Source organism: Hypomesus transpacificus, chromosome 7, assembly GCF_021917145.1.
Source record: "Hypomesus transpacificus isolate Combined female chromosome 7, fHypTra1, whole genome shotgun sequence".
Lineage (NCBI taxonomy): Eukaryota > Metazoa > Chordata > Actinopteri > Osmeriformes > Osmeridae > Hypomesus > Hypomesus transpacificus.
The window spans coordinates 4,140,492-4,160,961 of NC_061066.1; the positions used below are offsets into that span (position 1 = coordinate 4,140,492).

At 45.7% G+C, this 20,470-nt stretch overlaps 1 protein-coding gene across 4 annotated transcripts; it reads left to right on the plus strand.

Annotated features, from left to right (window-relative positions):
- The first annotated feature begins 6,724 nt into the window (after positions 1–6,724).
- Positions 6,725–18,155, plus strand: pthlha (parathyroid hormone-like hormone a). 4 transcript variants are annotated; one of them, XM_047023126.1, is made up of 5 exons: positions 6,729–6,832; positions 12,031–12,132; positions 12,564–12,685; positions 16,771–17,292; positions 17,782–18,155. In XM_047023126.1, exons 3-4 carry the CDS (start codon positions 12,579–12,581, stop codon positions 17,267–17,269), a joined length of 606 nt encoding a protein of 201 aa, XP_046879082.1. In that variant the 5' UTR covers positions 6,729–6,832; positions 12,031–12,132; positions 12,564–12,578; the 3' UTR covers positions 17,270–17,292; positions 17,782–18,155. The 4 variants fall into 4 exon arrangements, with proteins under 4 accessions (XP_046879083.1, XP_046879082.1, XP_046879081.1 ...); XM_047023125.1 differs by lacking the exon at positions 6,729–6,832 and adding an exon at positions 11,557–11,833; XM_047023127.1 differs by lacking the exon at positions 12,031–12,132 and having other exon boundaries at positions 6,725–6,832.
- The last annotated feature ends 2,315 nt before the right edge of the window (positions 18,156–20,470 follow it).

Here is a 20,470-nt window from a genome sequence, read left to right on the forward strand (position 1 = left end):
TTGGACCAGGACTGACACTCATTCATGGTCACGTGTGCAGGACAGCAATAAGAATACACCCGACAACTCTCTTTCCACAATTTCACATGACTCAGTTGTCAACTTCACTATCATCGAAAAGGCAAGTCTAACATTGGCCTATTCCATGACCGAGGTCCAAAACAGTCACTGCGTGTACAAAAGTGGAACTCCACCAGGCGGAAAGTTCAAGGCTAAACAATCGACGTATGTGACACATCCACATGTTCCAAACATAGCTACCCGTTCTCGACGTGAGGCTGACATTTGGGGCTCTGCTCTGGGCAAGGACCGGGGGTACAGGGACTGGGAGTCCTGCCTGTTGTGAAAAGTCCAAAGGATCCACGAGGAGGCAAGGCTGTGCGTCAGTGTGGGGGCACCGCTTACTCACCCCCCCCCCCTCACCCCCCCCCCCCCCCAGTGGAAAGCCAGCCTAGTCGATCGAGGCCGTGAAACGCTGGGAGCTGTGAAAAGGCGACCACAGCGGGCTGCTGTGCACAGATAAAGCCAGCGGTCCTCCCTGCCTCAGACCCACAGATTAGTCTGACTGCGGCTTTGTGGTGTCCCTCTGCCATGAGTCGCATTGCACCAGTGTTATTATAGCATTATCCAATCAGCTCTGTCTGGCCCCAAAGGGCTCTGCCCTGCACTACGGACCCTACCCACATCACACGGGGTCACGTTCAGAGACATGTAAACCAGTTGTAATGGAGATGGACTCTTTGGTAAGGAGGGGGTGCCTGATTCCTTTACATGAACCGTCACTTTCCACTATGGGACAAAATGTGTCACAGAGACTGCAATACATCAAATCCTAATCTGCCAAATCCGTTATGAAACACAACTAATAGATGTGGTGAGAGATCGCTGTTTGACATCCCACTTTTGAAACTGAGACAAAGGTGATTAGAAATGATTCTATTGATCCAACTAACCAGCTATGAATGGTAAAACCAAATGTAGCACACCAAATAATGCACTCTTTCTCTTTAAACATAGATGTTTTCCCGCCGCCCAATTTTCCACCGTACAACCCCGATGTCTTACCACCCACTTAGGTTGTGTGTCACTTTTAAGTCTAGAGGCAACATATTGCAGTATTTTTTCAGGCACTTAAAACCTGAAAATGCAAAAACACAATTTCCAATGTCTGCAAATTTGCCGAACCAAGTAAAGAGGGAGGCAGTTGGGTTTTCAACACAGGCGTAAAATTCATCTGAAAACATATGTACTTTGTCAACCCTGTTCACATAATTCTTTTAAAAGCCTTGCATTACTTAAAATATTCGGACTCAAAATGTCTCCTAGCAATATTTACTATGCTTGTGCAATGAACTGTTTTTCTTGTGGTCCGTTTACAGTAGTTTCCATGTGCATAGGTGTCCTCGGAGATTAAGTTAGAGCAGGAATCGGTAATTCCAACCTCTTTCTTCCACAGCTTGGCTACGGTGTGTTGGGGACAGCCAAACAGGGGTTATGCTGCAAAAGAAGGCGCCAGTGAAAAATTGAGCTTTCCAGTTAAAATGGGGACTTTGAAGGTTTCTAAGGAAGGCCTCCCTTAGCACTCATGTAGGTCAATGGGAACCCCCCAAAACACAAATACATTTGTCTTTAAGTTGAAGGATGCAAGCGCAGAGGCCAAGATGGGAACACGAGAAGAGTCCTCTGATGTCAATATCACAGATTATTGGGTTACCCAAACGTGCAAGAGGAAGAGAGGAGGAGAGAAAGAGAGAAAGGGAGACAGACAGAGAGCAACATGAACGCCAATGAAATGTATCGTTGGTCTGTGCCGGAGCCGTCTGCCTGGCCACACTTGAAACACATCCAATTAGGTTCAATTTCCAAGTTGAATTTCCGCCACACAAAGCAAATCAGACATCACGCAACTATTAATAGCACAAGAAAATACCACTAATTAATAACAGACTCCAAGTAGCTACATATTGTGTGTGTATGTTTGCGAGGGAGAGCGAGATTGAGAGCGAAGGCATGTGTACATAATAATGTACACGTAACATCAAAGTACTTTGGGTAATTAGCAGTCCAGAAAACACATTGGGACATGAGGAGAGGAGGTAACAACCGTGATTTGTGTTGAACTGCAGCCCGTTGTTATTTTATTAAAAACATATTCACTTTTATTCTGCATGAAATGTAACTGAATCAAATTAAGTATTCAAAGGCAAATCGGTTTGGCAACCTATCAGGCCTGACAAGAGAGGATCAGTAGAATAAAATATGCTCTCTGACTCAATGGGGGAAATGGGTTCTGGGAATGGGTAATAAACCATGAGAGAAAAATATATGTTCCTTCAATTTCCTTTCTTCTTTTGATCCATGTTCAGAGTTACCCATTCAAGGTCATGTTTAGGGGTAAACATTTGTTGGGAGTCAGGAAGATTTAACTAATGAATTGTACTTAGATATTCCTTTCAACATAATGTATATAGGCTTTCCTTTCAACAAATACTCAGACGGCTTTCCTTTCAACATATAGTGTATAGGCTTTCTTTGTAATACAGTAAAACAGTATTTCATGGGGCGTCCAGACAATCTATGATAACAGACACAATATCGGAAAAAATTTGCTAAAGCTAATGCCTCACCGGTTTTGACCCAATTGTGATTTAAAATGTCTGTATTTTAAATACTAATTTTCAACTTCCTCCTTGAGGTGGAAGTGAACTAACGCAAAGCAAAGTGAACCAAATGAGTTGTGTTTTATTAGTTACTTTCAAAGAGCTGTGTTAATAGCATTGTCGCATGTTCGTTGAAATACTTTCCATATCGGATTTTTTCAGCTTGTTGTCTCCACAATAAGACAGTAACACATGTGGAAAAGGTTTTTACGGGACAATTTTGGATCTTACAATTTCTTAATAAAGGAAACGACTTTTAAATGAACACCACATTGAATCCATGGTTACTAAGCTGATAGTAAACTGTTGACGTTAAATGCAAAATCTTAATAACGAGGTGTTTTGTAGATCTGTAGTCCTGTCCTCCCATCTATTTTTACATTTTTCCATACTTTTAAACAAGCTTTTGATAGTAACGCAAACAGACAAAAGCCGGATATCTAATTAAGTGCAGTTCAGATAACTGTGACTTAATTAATGAGGAATGCTTTCCCAAGAATTCAAACAGTCTCTTAATAACCCAGTGAACAGTTTCTGTTTGCATGTCTTCCATGTTAACTCAACTGTCAAAGACTGACTGTATCCTGTGTCACGCATTTTTATATTCACTTCTCCAAACACTGTGGGCATGCTTGATGGCCCTAAGGCAATAAGCCCGTTTGCTTTGCCATCAAGGCTTAAAGTGGCACAATAACCATCATTGTTTTGGGTATGGGAATTTCTCTTAGGCCGTAAAAAAACGCCTGGCTCATTCCATTTGCCGAAACTCCGAGATGGATCCAATAGGTACAGCCGCTGGCCTTAAATCCTGACGAAGGGAAACAGGAGCTAACCATGGCTCTAGAAAGTTTGGGCAATGCCAGGAGAAAGCCTCGTCCAATCAGATCTGACCGCTTGGCCCCACAGACCCCGCCCTGGCGCCAACATGGAGCTGAAGGACAGCAGTTTTATTGACTATACCGCACCGGCCACACACACTGTAGGTTATAGGCCCTCCAACAGCCTGTTGATTGAGATGTTGACAGCAAATACTGGCCATCGGCATACCAGTACAAATCAAGCCATAAACGCTCAGGAAAAACGATGCTAATACAACAGTGCAGCACCATATATATTTTGTGGATGGGCAGCTTGTTTTAAAAAGAACGATGAATTGCCATCCTAATCTGGCAAAAAAAAGTAAAAAACAAAAAGGGGGGCCAAGTTTCGGCTCACTACACAATCTATACATCCCAAAATGCTTTCTACGAATGAGCTTTTCGAGGAAGCCAGTTTCGCCGGAGTGCCATTTAGGAGAACGTGTGAGGGCGGGCTCTGGACTGACCTCATGTCATCCATCTTGTTTTCTCACCACCCTCAAGGAGAGCCGGCATGTTTGAGGTAGGACAGGATGGGGGGAAATAATACTTGCACACCATGGAAACCACAGTCATTAACCTCTACACAGGAAGAAAGAGACGGAGGAATTCCACTGACCCTGACGCGGGGAGTGCTCGCAGGTCCTCTGGAAAAGCAAACCGAGAGGTGGAAAGGACTAGCCGTGTGCATGAGTCGTTACTCGGTAGTGATTCAACTGTTTCCAGAAAAATCTGTTTTTCTCCCAAGAAAGACTGGTTCAGAGGGGCAGGTGAAAGGTGGTTGAGAAGATGAAGGGGTTAACTCTCAGGTGTCGTAGATCACAGAACGCCAGGGCGTGGAGTCTCCATACCAGGATGCGTGTAGAGACGAGTCGGCTTTGCAACAGGCCAGGAGAGAGGCGGCAGGTGACTTTGATAGAAGACCACACAGAACTGACCTCCCCTCACTGGCTACGTTCATGCCGATTTCATTCCCGGCCCAAGGTGCGTAATGCCTCAGGAAGGCAGTGACCGGGGAGTAAAGAAAAAACAAGGAGGGAGGAGAAAAATAGTTTAAGACCCTCATGGAAAATTCTTCACAGTATGACCATACATGACCAGGTACAGAAACATGATGAACGTCACATAGGACTGACCTGCCCTATACGCACTGAGGATCCCAACCAGCCAAGCCAGCAGGGTCCAGAATACAAGAATACAGACATTCCATTCCACCAATGAAAACCTTGGATCTGAAACTTCCCTAGTAGGCGGTTCTCCGACGGTGATGAAATAGGTTGTGATATTAGAGGACAGGATTCAGTGCAGTCTGACCCTGGAATCGAGTAATCCGTTTCAACACGTCTGGGTGAAGGGTGACAGAGGTGGGATTTGGACCAAAGGCTTTATGCACTTTGAATTTGAAAAACTCAAGGATGCACATGATGTTGCTGGAAGAACTCGCGAATGTCTTCAGGTTTTCAGCGAGTCTTCAGATCTTTAGACAGGGTTATTCATGACAAGAGTGAGGTCTTCCTTCTTCTCCATCAGCTGATTGTCCCTGAGAGCGAGAAGAAGTTTAGTTGGACCGGGGTTTGGCTTTATTACAGCCAAAACTGGAACTCATCTCTTGGACTGGAAAGGGAATACCAGAACCTGAGATTCGTGATGTAGAGCTTGCCAGAAACAAAGACCTTGCCAGCTTTAGATACGCAAATGTCCTTCAAATCACTATTGCGTGGGAAACAGTAATTCAGCCCTTTCATGGCAGAGAAGCTTACTGTGGAACTCAACCTCACAACAAGGCTAATTTGCCAAGTTAAAGAAGGCGACAAAAAAGCACCCCACTGAGCGGTCTCCACAGTCATCTGTAAAAGATTGCTGATGTGGAATTAAGTTTGTTATACAATGGCACTGGGCGCAGCACCATTACGAGACACTCAAGTGAACCGTCCATAATCATCTCTGTTATGGGGGGGGCAAGCAAACATGCTAAACCATTTGTTTTGCTCTACACTAATCTGACTGACACCTTTAACATATTGTTAACCCCAACAAGGAAGACATGACTTCCTGTTTTCATCAAAGCAACTTCACAGGCAGAACTAGAGGGAGTTGTATGAGCTATTTCAGTGGTGCAGTCAGAGTGTGTAGAGCTGGGTTTAGCAGGGGTGAGAAGCTGGCTCTCCTTGGCTGAAATGTATTCGTCTTGTGGGGAACACAGTCAGTGACCCTGCAGGCAGCGTCTTGCACCGACCCAAACCACGGGGCCTCAGCTAAACATAGACAACCTCAGACCAGACGACACACAAGTGGAAATTAGAGCAAGTTTGCGTTGGAGCCCCGAGATTAGCAGGGACTCTACGCAAACAAGGGTGGGCGAGAGGAACAAACCACCAAGGCGTGTTTTCGAAAGCTTTTTTTCCCCCTCACCAGGTTGGTCAGACAAGTAACACGACAGGGGGCTATTATTTAATTACGCACAACTCAAACGGAGAAGCCCAAACCCAAAACACCAGCCGTGGCTGCACTGTCTCTTGACATTGTTTTGAGAATGGGCTTTATAATCATTAGATTAATCTGCCTAAGAAAAGTTTAGGTAGCGTTTTGACCTCAGTAATAACAGTCATTTCTAGGTTCAAATCTAACATCTAGGTTGGGCAGGTTTAATTGTGGCAACTCAGTGACGTGGAAGTCTGCTTTACTGGAAAGTCTTTGAGGAGGTTTGAGGATCAATCCATAGTGACCCCCTAAACCTTTACTAGTGAATAACATGTGATTTAAAGGTTGAGGGAGATAATACGACACAAGTACATTTGGCACGTGTCATTCGTTTTTGCGATAAATTACAGCCTAAAGAATTGCGGTGTGTGTATGTGTGTGTATGCAAGTGTGTGTGTGTGGGTCGCTTTCTCTGTTTTTGTGTCTGTGCATGTGTGTAAGAGGGAGGGATAGAAAGGAGTGTGAGGGAGGGAGGGAAGGAGGGAGGGACAGATAGGCTGTGTGAGTAAGTGCATCCGTCTAATTACATATGCAGCATGGGTTCTATTACCGTGATGCAGTGATGATGACCAGCAAATGATGTCAGCAGCGGAGCTAACCCTTCTATATATTGTGAAACATCAACTTACTTCACAAGACAGCAAGGAAGCCTTCAGCAAGTGAAGACTGCTCTTCACCATTCCAACATCGTCACTGCAACAGAGCGTGACTTTGACGTCATAATTAAACTTGCAGATAGCAAAGAAAAGTTGTTTTTCTTTTTACGGGAGAACTCGCAGATGGATTGGTGATAACAGCAAGAAGAAAAGTTTGCAAATACCTGTACCTACAGTGGTAAGTGAGTTTTACAAAACTTTGATTGATCAATGTGTGTACCCCTGTAACACGTTTTCATGTTTCATCTTGGTTCTGAAGTTTTGTGAGTTTTGCATGGATTTCAAGGACAGAACTTTGAACTGTCTCATCATCACATTGGGAAAAAGGTCTAAACAATGATGATAAGAACATCCACACCGAGACACAGAACTGGCTTTGTTTGAATATGTTACGAACAGAGGGAATTGGGGGACTCCCAGAGAAAACAAGAGCTTGTCCTCAAACATGTTAGACGTTGTAGGAAGCCTTGTTAAGGGACTCTCTCTTGGCTTGTAAACCCCTCCACAATAACTAGAGCCTGAGACCTGCCCATGTCTAACCCACGTCTGGGGTGGTAAAAAAAACTTGCCCAGAGTCTGGATGAGAAACAGTCTGTGTGTGGGGATGTGGGGTACAGCAGGGCCACTGAGAGGAGAGGGTGGGTGAGTGTGGGATAGGGCAGCCATTCAGAAGACTAGGTGATTCAGAAATGTTGGCTTCAGAAGAAGAGAGATACTCGACTTGAAGAACAAGTCTTTTTTTTTTCGGAGACAGAGAATAAATAACAGAATGGATGGCATGGACTGGTCTTGTTAAAATGTTATTGAAAAGGAGAGGACAAGAGAGTCATTGTTTTGGGCTACCATTCCACCAAGCACCCATCTTACAGTGAAGCAACCAAAATGGGGCAGAGGTATGCAAATGAAAGGAAAGAATCTTTCTAGATAAGGAAATCGACAACTCCTTCGCAAGTCACAAGCCCCAAACCACTTTCCCATCCCCTTCATACTGTAAAGCCGGGGGGGGGGGGGGGGTTCTGGCAGATGACAGCAAACCGCAACCAATCTAATTGAGTGCAGGGACTAGATATTGCCTTGGTGGGATCCAAGCATGACACACCACTGGATAGAATACGCCTTTCTGGTGACATCTGCAGAAGTGGCCCTGAGACAGACAGACAGACAGACAGGCAGACAGGCGGATCACAGGCGCCTGTCCTCCTCCTCCTCCTTCTGTCCTCTCCTCTGCTCTCCACAGGCAGATGAACGACCTGCGTTACGTAGACCTGTGCCAGCTGTCCTAGGCTGGAACTACAGGGCTGGGCATTACAGTAGGTGGGACGGGAGGGGTTGGGGAAAGGTCAGGGCAGAGACACCCTTCCCTTCATCCCTTGCTTCAATATGGTAATGGGGTCAGGCTGGGGGATGCAGTTATTCGAGGAATGTGAGTTCTGTGGCTTTAGGTTTTGAAAGCATCTCTATTTGTGGTTGCCTGACTGTGGGGAGTATAGGGTGTGGAGAGAAAGGAGAGGGAGAGAGCACAATATTACTTTGTGCTTGACCTCAGCAGGAGAGGTGAGTGTGCACCAAGACCCTCTCCCCAGTCCCCTATAAGTAGGCCAGTAAAACTGGAGCTTCTGTCCGTCCAGCGTCCAGAGGAAGGAGGGTGAATGCTGCATTCTTCCCCTCACAAATCAAATAGGCCAGGGCCTAGGTAGAGCCACGGGGAGGGAGGACAAGGATGCGGGTCAGAGGTGAGAGATGGCTCTGAGGAGCAGGGCGCAGAGAAAGAGAGAGAGAGAGAGAGAGAGAGAGAGAGAGAGAGGAGAAAGAGAGAGAGGTGAAAAGACGTGAGAGGAGATTGAGTGTGTGCAAGAAAGAGAGAGGGACAAAGAGAGGAGGGCGAGAGTAAGAAAGAGCGTTTGGGAAAGAGATAAGGGGAGTGAGAGAAAGCGCCCCCCCCCCCCCCCCCCCCCCCCCCTCCCAGCAGGAGCGAGCACCGTCACGGCTCCGTCCTCCCAAACTGTTCCGTCATCTGGGCTTAGTCATTTTTCCAAGACTTCCGCCCCTCCAAATACAAACACTGCTCCTTCCCCGGGAGTCACATGACTTGCCTGAGGATCTCCTTCATACGGGTGCATCTTGAGCCTGTGGCACAGAGACCCTACAGGAGGCATCACCCACTGATGGAGAGGGGTCTGAGGTGGCCGGCAAAGGAGGAGGAGTAACAGTACTTGCCTTTGTGAGGAGGATTGTTTTCAAAGGGAGAGGCAGGGGGTGTGGGGGGGGGGGGAGGCAGGGGGGGAAGGGGGGGAAGGGGGTGAAGTTTTAAGATTAAAAGCGGACATTTGTTTTGTGTATGTTGCCCTCTGCCAAAACGCAGCAATTTTCTATGAATCTAAAACAGCTTTCCTGGCTCATTCCCCATATACCTCTTGCTGCCAGGAAAAGCCTTTTTTTTTACCTGTTTATATGCAGGTAAAGTAGACTTTTGCAGAGTGGAATCATATGAGGTATTTTTTCCTTCCAAACGTGAATGCGTTATATAAAGGTAAGCGTGGCCACGGCAACAACGACAGGAAGAAGACTTGTTTGTTGCATTCTGGGAAAATACTCCCATGATTCCCTTGGGAGCTAATCTTTCAAATATACAAACATAACCCCTGACAGGAACCTTGCTCCTGTGTCTTCATAACTGCAACTGCACTGATGATTGATGCCCATTCACAATAAATGATGATTAACCTATAATGTAACAGTTTGTCAGCTGATAACGTGACCTTAGCAGTTAAGCTGCTACTCTAGGTAAAAGTCACTGATCCACAAAAATAGAACGTTTTGTAAATTGGAATCTTGGTCAGGGTAAACATAGCCTCTTGTGAGTCAGAATCAAGTACACAGGGAACCCCTAGTACTAGTCTACAGAGAGATGCTAGCCAAGACTGTTAAAATGCATGCACGCTGGCTTTCTCAACGCAAGTACATTCAGTCATTCCTCATTTGGGATATTGGCCCTGTTTGAAGAACGCTGCCCTGTTTGAAAACCTTGGAGGCCGTCCATAATGTTAGCTAAACATTTGGAAACGCACGGCGGGCTAATCCTTAAACGTTCGTACTTCTCCTTACGTCCAGTGTCTCCAGAACTTTCAGACAGAGAAGATAAACAAGGAGGTTGGGGTAGCTTTAGCTTCCAGACTGACTGAAATTAACTCCCCTTGCCACCACACCGCACCCCCCCCCCCCCCCCCCCCCCAAAAAAAAGAATCAAGACCAGGTTTTGAAAAATTGCTGTCCACTCCACTCCTCTCCGTAGTCAACCTTCTGTGGAGCGAGAGAGAGCATGTGAGAACATCTTCCGTCTCTGAAGGGGAGACAACAGGAAGAGAGGCGAACAGTTGCGGTGAGCGTTCCATTCCCCGGCGTTACTTTGACGGACACCACTTGAAATGTCGGCAATCCGCTCCAGCTGTCGGGTAGATGGACACGTCCTAGCGCTTCACAATTAAAAACAGGGGGTTGTTCAACATTTGTATTTTAAAGAAGAGAACTTGCCCAACACACGATGTGGAGCAGTTACAGGAGTCCTTGAGGACTTTCTGCTGAGCTAGATCGTGCAGCAGGGCCAAAGCCTCATCAGAGCGCTAAGGTATCTCTCCAACTGGGATCCAGGGCAGGAGAGGAATGTTTCCTATAAACAGACCCAGACTCACACAGACGAACGGACAGACCAGTCACTGGAGCTACTTTGACCAGCAGACGTGCTGCTAATGTTTAGGCGTAGGAGCTATTCTTCTAATAGTCTTTCAATACCTCCTAGTACACTGTGTATGAAACGGCCCTCAGTTTGGGCTCAATTTCGTATGGTATTTGAAGCCTGCTTCGAGGTGAGGTGTGTCTCTGAGAGCAGCGACACCCATTGCAGGAAAGCTCACATTGTTCCTCGTGAGGATCCGTGTGATTGTCATCCCTCGGGGGGGGGGGGGGGGTCCTGCGCCCGAGACAGTCCACGTGTGGTGCTGACGCCGGACTTGTTGCCTTTTGACCGCCCTGCTCGCCATCATGGCCGCAGGCGGAGCGGGATAGGAGAGGGGAGTGAAGTTCACAGTCACTGCTTTCTCTTCCCTGTCAGGGAATGGGGTGGGGTGGGGGGTGGGGGGGGGCTGGGGACAGTTAGAAAGTGCAGTCTAAAGGCCAGCTGTGGCCCAGAGTCACTGCGTCGACCAACCAACGAGCGCACACTTGTCCCCTGGATGTCATTCCGCATCATATGTTGTGACGCAGTCACGACGGCGGCTCGACTTCCTCAAAGTGGAAAAACGTCAACCTTGATTTCAACACATCCGGGCTGAGCTTTCAACCTTTGGAGAAAAACTAAGAAGGATGAATACCTTTGCAAAAAAGTGTCCGTCTTTTCTCTGTTTACTGGATATCGCCAATGGACAGCAGTGTAGCGGAAACATCTCACTGCCTCTGGTGACTAAAAAGATCCGAGCTTTACTCAGCTGAACTCTGACGTGTCCCCTCAATTGCCTGTCGGAGATGTGGGGGTGGGGGTCAGGTATTGGGGGATGGGAAATGCACACACTCATGTCGTCCCTCACCTGACGTCACAGACTCGCTCTCCTCCACCTCCTCCAGCGGTAAAGTATTCCTGGATCTGTGTGGGTTCTGTAGAGTGCTGCTTGGGCGCCACCTTCTTGCCACCGTTAGCTTCTCTCTGAATCCCCCCTCCTCCTCCCTCCTCCTCCTCCTTTCTCTCCCTCTCTCTTCTCCCTCTCAGTCTCTCTCCCCCCACACCCTCTCCAGCTCTGTGTCTCTCAACTAACACACAAACACATGCGCACACACAGAAACCACACACGCGCACACACACTCACAGGGGCAGAGGCATCATCGGGGGGGCCCGTCCTCTCATAAGTCTCCCCCCTCTGCCTCCGAACCGGCAAAAGGCAGAGAGACAGCATGCAGCAAACTTTCCCATCCCTCTCGCTCCAGCCTCTGCCGGTCGCTCTGCTGCGCTGCCTCTATAACAGGCTCCGGGTCAGCCTCTTACACCAGATCTGCTAGAGGAGCTGCTTCAGATCAGCCAGCAGCACACCTGGAGCAGAGCTCATCACACAACACTGACTCTGGATCCCCTCTTTGACTTTTTAGACTTTTGCTCGACTTTGTTGGAAAAGGAAAACTGTTGAGGCCAGAAGTGAGTGCTGTTTGGAGATAAGGGGCAAATAAGAAAAAAAGAAATAGGAGGACTTTGGGATCTCATTTCTGAGGGGATTTTTTTTTCTCCCTTACTTACATCTCACAAACTCATTGTGTTTGAGTTGTTTTCAAGCAGCGAGGAATCACCTGGATTGACCTAGACGGCTTTTTGTTTGTTTGTTTGTGTTTTCCCAGCCTGGAAAGTTTTTGGGAGAGTTTCTCTCTGTTTTAGAGAAAGTCTGAGGACATCACTGACCAGAGTTCTTTTTCTAACTGGACAGACACAGCTTTGGGAAAGTAAGTTCCCTTTTAGTCTTCTCTCCTTTGAGCTTGTTGGTTTCATTTCAGCTGAGTTTGGGGCTTTGTTGTGGCAAATTGGACTTGGTGGAATTCCTGTTTCGCTCTGAAACATGCTGGACTGGTTTGAGTTCATTAAGTGCAGTAGTCAGACAGTACGTTCTGGCTCTACTTAATCTGTCTGCAAGACAAATGTGGATTAGTAAAAACAAGCCAATTATTTATTCTTCGTTTTTATCTACTTGTACTGTCTATTTACAATTATTTAAAACAAATGTATTTAAAACGAATATATTTAAAATGTAAAAAACAGTTGATTGAATACAAAATATTATTCATGCTAAATTATACATGAACATTTGATGTTTTCAGGTATTTAAATACCATGTTGCACATTTCTAAAACATGTTTCACTGTTCGTTTTCCCACAGAGAACTTGTTCCAAGATGTTCTGCTCAAGGAGAGTTCTACAACAGTGGTGCTTCGCTGTGTTCTTATTGTGTTCGCCTGTGCCACACTACGGAAGACCAATTGATGCCTTGAGCAACAGAATGTAAGTCTTTTTCCGATTTCAATTATACTGTAATTAATGAATCCATTCAAAATTAAAAGAAGAACTCTGAAGAGTGGAAGCCTGGAGACTGGGGAAGGGTTGTTCAAAGAACAGTTTTTAGATGTAGAAGAAATTACGATGGCAAATTATCATCTATTTCTTTTGTTTATTATAAGAATTTATTATTTATGTTTATTTATGTTAAAGTAGTGTTCGGCGGTGGGGGGAGCGGGTGTGTTGCCTCTAATAGGCTGGAAAATGTGCTCATTTGTGAAACGTGCTGGCAGCTGTTTTGATAGTCTTCGCCCACCTGCATGTTTACTTAAAGAGAGGAGGGTGGAGGGGTGGGGGTGGGCGCGAGCCCTTAGCGTGATAAAGTCTGGAGCCCTTACCCCCCTCCATTCTCTCTCCCCCGCTAGTTCCCAAGCGCTCGTAACTGTTCAGGACATTTCAGCCCCCCTCCGCTGCAACAAATACAACACCTCCACACACACACACACACACACATACACACACCCCCCTGGGCCCAGCTTGGCAGGGGGTTCTGGACCACCGGCTAAATACAGTGATGGCCCTGTTTGTTTCCCAAATCCTCACACCTTCGCTAGTGTGACCAACTCACCTACCCCCCCCCACACCCCCCCACCCCCCAAAACCACCACCACTCGGCACTTTGTTATCCATCGCTGTCCGTCAGGGATAAAGAAGAGAGGGGGTGGGGGGTGGGGGTGGGGGTGGGGGGGTTATGCTGATGCACGGCTAGGCGGCGGACCAAGCAAAACCTGGCACTCCTGGTGAAGTATATTATGCCTAGCAGAGTAAACGCTCTTTCAAGTCCTGAAGCCCACACGGGCCAGCATGCTAAACATGCACTGAGGGCTTTTCCCTTTGGTAAGATAATATCCCGCCCCACCATGCGTTTTCGTTTGTTTTTTTTCTGCATGCATCCTCACTGCCAGGGATGCACTTTGGTCGTCGAATCGCGTTTTAATGAAGCCACAGAGAGCCACTGTGAGAGGATGTGGGCAGGGGTGCTAAAGGTGGTCAATATTTCTGCCCGACGGGGCCTCCCTGGGACACTGACATCTGTGAAGCTTTGTTCCCCCCCCCCCCCCCCCCCCCCCCCCCCCCCGTGTTAATATCATCACACTAAAGGCTTTTAGAGAGAGCCGAGCAAGCTAAATCAGTATCGAGAAACTCACAGGGATTCCATCTGAACTGCATTTGGCTGCAGCGGTGTGAGTCTTGAACCAGACTCTGCTGAAGGAAAAGGGGGGAAAAAAAAGCCTTCGAAAAGATATTAAAGCCATGCCTTAGTGTGTCCTCCCAGCAGGATAGGCCCTTTACAGTATGTGGAATATGGAGAGAGCGAACAGTCTGATAATGGAGTCCTGCAGGTCTAGAGTACAATACAGGGGCCTTTTATGCATGTGGCAAGGTGTGAGGTCTCTGCCTGTGTAGGATTAGGTTCATCCCTGAAGCTGCCGTTTTTGACATGGAAAAGGAAGCTCTGCCAGTTGAATTCTACAAAAGGGGTACCATAACCTTGTTGAGGTTGACCCACGTTTGAGTAAACCCTTAACCCCTGACGGATGTGTATCAACATGAGCGTATTATCCCAATAAACATGAAAGAGGGTGCTGAGCGCATGGGAACGGGCATGGAAATGAGCGAAGCACTGAGCAATCGATAGCCCTGGAGCAGGGCCAGGGAGCCCCGGGAGGCCAGGGAGGGTTTCACTTGACTCACGGCCAGCGGCTGTGATAGGGCTTCAACCGACCAGCGCAAGGAAATGACATGCCTGGTGGTTCGGCGGTAAACACAGAACACACTCCTTCTTTCTCTCTTTCTCTCCCCCCTCTTTTTCCCCCCTCCACCCGTCGCACAGAGAAACAATTAACGTCAGGTAGGCCAAGAAGGGGGTCTGTTGGACGCGTGCCACGTCAGGATGTATCGAGCCTGTTCTTTTTTTCTTTCTTTTTTTCACCACTTCTTGCGTCTTTCCTTTCTCTAGTTGTGCCTTGGGGAGTGTTTGATGTGAGCGTGTTAAAAGTAAAAACTGAGACGGATTGGTTTTCAAAGACGGTACACTCACGTTGATTTTTCAGTCCTGAGAATTACAGGAAATATCTGTATGCATATAAACAAAGCCACTTTCAAACGCTTGCTCTGTATGGGAGGCAAATTCTTACCCGGATATTATTTCATTGGAGAAGAAAATATACTTCTGCTCTATAATCTTGGAAGAGCTTGAGAAATTGATAAATTATACAACCAGTTGTTCTTCATCTAATGTTAATCTGCTCTAAGAAAAATAATTGAAAGGATAGTTTTTCGTTCTGTTTGCAAATTCTTAAAATGACAATTCATTTCCGTTCCTAGTGTTGTGTAAAATGTTCACAAATACCAGGAGAGGAGGGTCAAACCCTGCCAGTTCACAGCAATCCTTTCATTGAGTCTTGGTCAATTTGTAATTTCAGCAAAATAAAAAAAGGCACCAAGTAAGAAATATTTTCATAAATCACTAACAGCTGATCAAACAGTTGACAGAGCTCCCCACAAGCAAGACCAAAAAAAAAAGCTTTACTCGTCAAAAAAAGCCATTCAACCCCATCGACTCTTTTAGTGGCCTCAATGTCAGTGTCTTACCCAAACTTTACCGATGTTCTGCTCAGACGCTCTGGGCCAACAGCTGTTCAGGAGCAGTGTCCCATCAGTGCTGATGCTCCCATCCAGGAAGACAGAGAATCCTGCCCCCGTTCAGCCTCTCTCTGTTTCTAGAAGCATCAGGGCCCCAGGTAGTAAGACGCTACGTCAAGCAGAGCAGGAGAGCACTGGCTGCTACCCTGCCATTCACATCGTTTAGGATAAGTGAACAGATGGTTCTCGCAGGAGCAGAATGTCTATTCAGAAGCATTGCTTCCGTTCAGGTACACAGAATGAATGGGACCGGACTTGGGAGCTATAGCCGGACTCATATCTAAGTGGTCGCTTGTTATATTCATTTTTTTAAGCCATACACTTTTTTGAAATTATAATATAAACATTCCTTTCTTTTTACCCTATCTCTTCCGTTTATTTTTGAAGGATGGGGAGCCGGTTCTGAGCTTCAGTAGGAATACATTTTACTTGTGGAATGAATTACATCAATAAATATGTCATAAATACTGAATATTAAAAAGAAAGTACAGATGTAAGTTTACTTTCCCTCTACAACACAAATGCCAGTGTGACAGATAGACTTATTTAGTGGATGTTGGGAGGGGAAAATCGTTTTTTCTTTTTCTAATGGAAGGAAAACTCATCTCAAAACTTTTGGCAGAATGTAATCTTATGTATCAGTTTAACAAGCTTGGAAAGGGCCCTATTCTCTCCACTATGAATCATGTCACTGGGATAGCCAATGATTTCAGCAGTACAGAAACGGAGTCTTGACCAAATTGCAATGTTGTACAAACCAAGACAATCAAACTAAAACAATTCCTTACCTTGTCAATCAAGGTGCAATGCTGATGAAAGCTCCCATGTTACCTCTTGATATGCATCATCCTCCTCACATGAAAGGCAAAAAAGGACCACATTAAAAGTCAGTAAACTGTACACACAAGCCACCTCAGCCCACCCTAAAAAATCTTAATCATAAGTGCTACCCGAGAAACACTTGAAACATCCAACGCATTCGTTCACTCATACTGCCCTCTACTGGCGACAGGGCACGTGAACACGTCAGCTGGGATTAAAAGCGTCAATGTAGTACACTCAAATGAACCCTTACTCTAGCACGTTAAATCCCTGATCAAATCTAATTGCTTCAGACATTTTGGGTCATTTACCGGTATCTTAATATGTAGTAGGTGGACGACATTTGCCAGCTGCTGATTGTGACATGCAGAGCAAAGCTGTAGTAAACCAAGATTCCCTCTGGACCCACCCTGAACCGTGCTTGTTTTTATGATCACTGACACACTTGACTGAGGTCAAGGAAAATGTAACTCATGAAGTGACCTCTAAAACAAAGATCTTCGATTAGCCTTGTATGCACATCGTTCTGACTCCATATCTCTCGTTTTCCTCTCGTCTCCTAGGAAACGCTCGGTGACCCACGCCCAGCTGATGCACGACAAGAGCCGGACGCTGCAGGACTTCAAGCGCCGCATGTGGCTCCAGACGCTGCTGGACGAGGTCCACACGGCCGAGATCCGCGAGCTGCCCGTCCGAACGGGGGTCAGCAGCGGGGCCGGTGTGGGTCTCCCGGGGGGGGTGAGCGTGAGCCTGGGCACGACCGGGGGGACCCTCCACACCAAGCCCCCCGGGGCCACCAAGAACATCCCCATCAGCTTCCGACTGGAGGAGGAGGAGGGGACCAACCTGCCCCAGGAGACCAACAAGTCCCAGACGTACAAGGACGGCGTGCTGAAGGCCGCCGGCAAGAAGAAGAAAAAAGGGAGGTCCGGAAAGAGGCGGGAGGGCGAGAAGAGGAAAAGGCGGGCACGCTCGCTGGGTTGGGCGGTGGAAGACGAGCCCGGAAGCGGCTACCACCTGGAGTGGCGGCCTTTCTTCGGCCTACAGGGGGCGCTGCACTAAAACACTGTCAGTCTCTGACAAAGGTGAGGAGCTACAAACTGTTATTTCCCACCATGCCCTAAGCTGCATGTGAAAACTTGACCCGAGGCCAACTCATTTTATGCTTAGTTGGTGAAAAAAAAATATCTCTCTGCTCTATGCACACACATCACAGGCTCCTGTACACATTAAATTCATATAAATAAACACACTTGCTGCATACATTTTCATACCTCCCACCTTGCTATTTCTTTGTTGAAACCAAGAGCCTTTTGAAGTTTAATTTAGTTTTTTTTTGTTTCTTATTGAAACATGTAGGATTTGCATAATTGCAAACACGTGTCTCTGTTACACACATTGTTAATCTACACACACACACACACAAACACACACAGACACACACACACACACAGGGAATACACTTCTACTATAAATTTAGTTCTATTTCAGGGCCTGTTTATAATAAATTGTATGTTTTGGGAATGCATAGATAATAACTAATATATTTTCTCTTTCTGTTTCTTGTCTTACAGAAACCTAAGGACATTTCAAATGGACACCTAAATGCTCATGTTGCAGTATTCTGTAATAGTGATTGTTTGGAAAGTAATAGGGAAATATTTATTGTCTGTAAATATTCTAAACTCACCAGAATAGTGATAATGATGACAATAAAAAATGATGATGAAACGTTATTCAATGCTCTGTGGGACAACAGATTTTGATCATTGTGAACCCTTCCTCTTTTTTGTTAGGACTATGCCAATTATACATGTCAGATTTGCGGTAATTTATTTTGTTTGAATGGTGTATTTATTTTGTAAATGTACCGAGGTGCTGCTGACCTTCTATATTTTTGTACCATAATGCACTTTAGATATATAAATATAAATATATATACAAGTAATTTTGTTAATTGACTTTTCTTGTGGTTGATTGAAATGAAGAAAACGTTGGTCACCCCTCTGTGTTATTTCCCCCACTCCACTGTGGGTCCTTTGTGTCTCGTTTCTCCCCTGCTGACCGGGATGTCCCTCGTGGCACCCACAAACACAGGGTCATTGGCTCTTTGTACATTTGTGCTTCAACCCCCCCCCCCCCTCTCCCTCACCACCCCACACTGTTCCCCCGGAATCCATGTTTCTTTCTCATGGACTGCTTTTGCTTCTGATTGACAAAAAGTTCACTCTGTACATAAACTGAACACTCAACGAATATTGTTGTTTGTCACCTGCACTGAGAGAACACCCTATACTGAATGGATTAAACATTTGACAGTATCTCTACTTGGTCTTGTGAGTCTTTGATGTGTCTAACCCCCCCCACCACCCCCCCACCCCCAGAACGCAAGTACACACACACACACACACACACACTAAAGGGCCAAGCTCATCAACAACATCCCTAAGACCTCAGCCTCCTTTCAGGTCTCTTTGAAATCCAAACCTCCTTAGATGTAGAGAGACAATTGGACACTTGCAACAGATGTAACAGTCTCATCTAAAATCCTCCTGGAATGACATTGTAACCACATACCTTGATACTGGAAGTACACTAGCTGGAAATATCAAGTGTAAACAGATGGTTCTGCCATGATTTCAATCATATCCTAATACCAGCTCTCACTGACAGGAAGTCTTACAAGTAGAATTCTCGGTACAACATCAAAAGTAAAGACCCGTCTGTCTTAGGCCATAGACCCTGGGCCAATAGCTCCAGCCCTCTATAAGATCAAGAGATTGATCATGTTAAATCTTGGCAGTACAAGCTTTTGGGAATCCTGCTGACCCAACACAGTGAACACTTTAACAGAGGATTATGGGGGAAATAGGTGGTACCGCATCACTAATAATGCCATGATTGATGGTTCCCTCTGGTCTCAAAGGGATGCCATCTTTTTCTTCGGTTTTGTTCGTGTGCATGAGTCACCTCATACAGGAAGCAGAACCCACTCACAAATCACCATGGTTTCCCGGATGTCTTTCATGGCTAGCCTAAGTAAATGGCCTCTCATATGGATGCTGACTAAGATCATACCCAGAATTTAAGCAGACACTACCACTGGGTGCATGAGTTCGATTATTCATTCAGTTGGAGACATACACATTTTTTTTAAGGCATGGATTGAAAGATCTACACATCCATTTCAGAGTGGCTAATACTGAAATGGGCTCGTTCCCCTCTCGAATATGGGGCCTTATTTTTTTTTTAACAAACTGCTAAACCAAAGCCAGTAGACCAGCTATACTGCTCTCACTTTAGAGACAGGGAAGTACTTTACAGCTTTCCACTCAATAGAGCAAATGTGTCAACAAATTGCCACTCCTCATCATAAATTTAACCCAATATTCAATTACAAATGATCAACGGTTCCAAGCACAAGAATGTAGCGTTAAGAACTTGGCACCTACGGGAACCATTAAAATAATTCACAGCCCTGGGTTTTGCAACATGACAAGTTTGGTTTGGCGGACAGTTGAAGAGCTGAAAGACAACTCACAGGAGAACGGGAGCAGTGTTGATGTTATGATTCAAACACCGACAGGATGACGACTCCAAGACAGCTCTCAGAGTTAAAACATTCAACCAACTAAAATAAAACTGGTATAAATATCCATAACCTCAATGTCCTGACTTGCTCAGTGGCATCATAAGTCTATGTAACCTCTACAAACAAGGCCGGGCCAAAGGTGACAACAGAAGCCTCCCAGAGTGATGAAAATAGAGAAGTAACGGCTTCACTGCAAAGTGTCTGGGTAATTTTGCTGTGAATCTTTTGCAATATTTGAGTATCCAGTATGGTATGTTTACCTTGGAGAAATGGGTTTAACATTCATCTAAAACACTGACCTTGAGAGACAAGTCATCGTAAAGTCGTCCAACGAGTGAGAAAAAGAAGCTGGCCTGTCAGCACAGACGTTTTCTTTAAAGCAACTCCACACAAATAAACTATTTTGATGGGAAAGAAGCTGAACTTACAGAGGCCTCTCAAGGTAGTTTGATCCTATTTCAAAATTGGCTGTGATTCAACAGGACTTAGACCTACTCCTTGGGAAAACAATCAAAGAGAAATAATTAGGAAGAAATGTAAACGTCTAGAGCTTAGGGACATTAGTATTATCAGTAAATTAGGAGACGTTGTTCAGGTGGATTTACATATGTTTCAGGAACCAACAAAAAACAATCCATGAACATGATTGTTTCGTTTAGTCCCTTTTGATG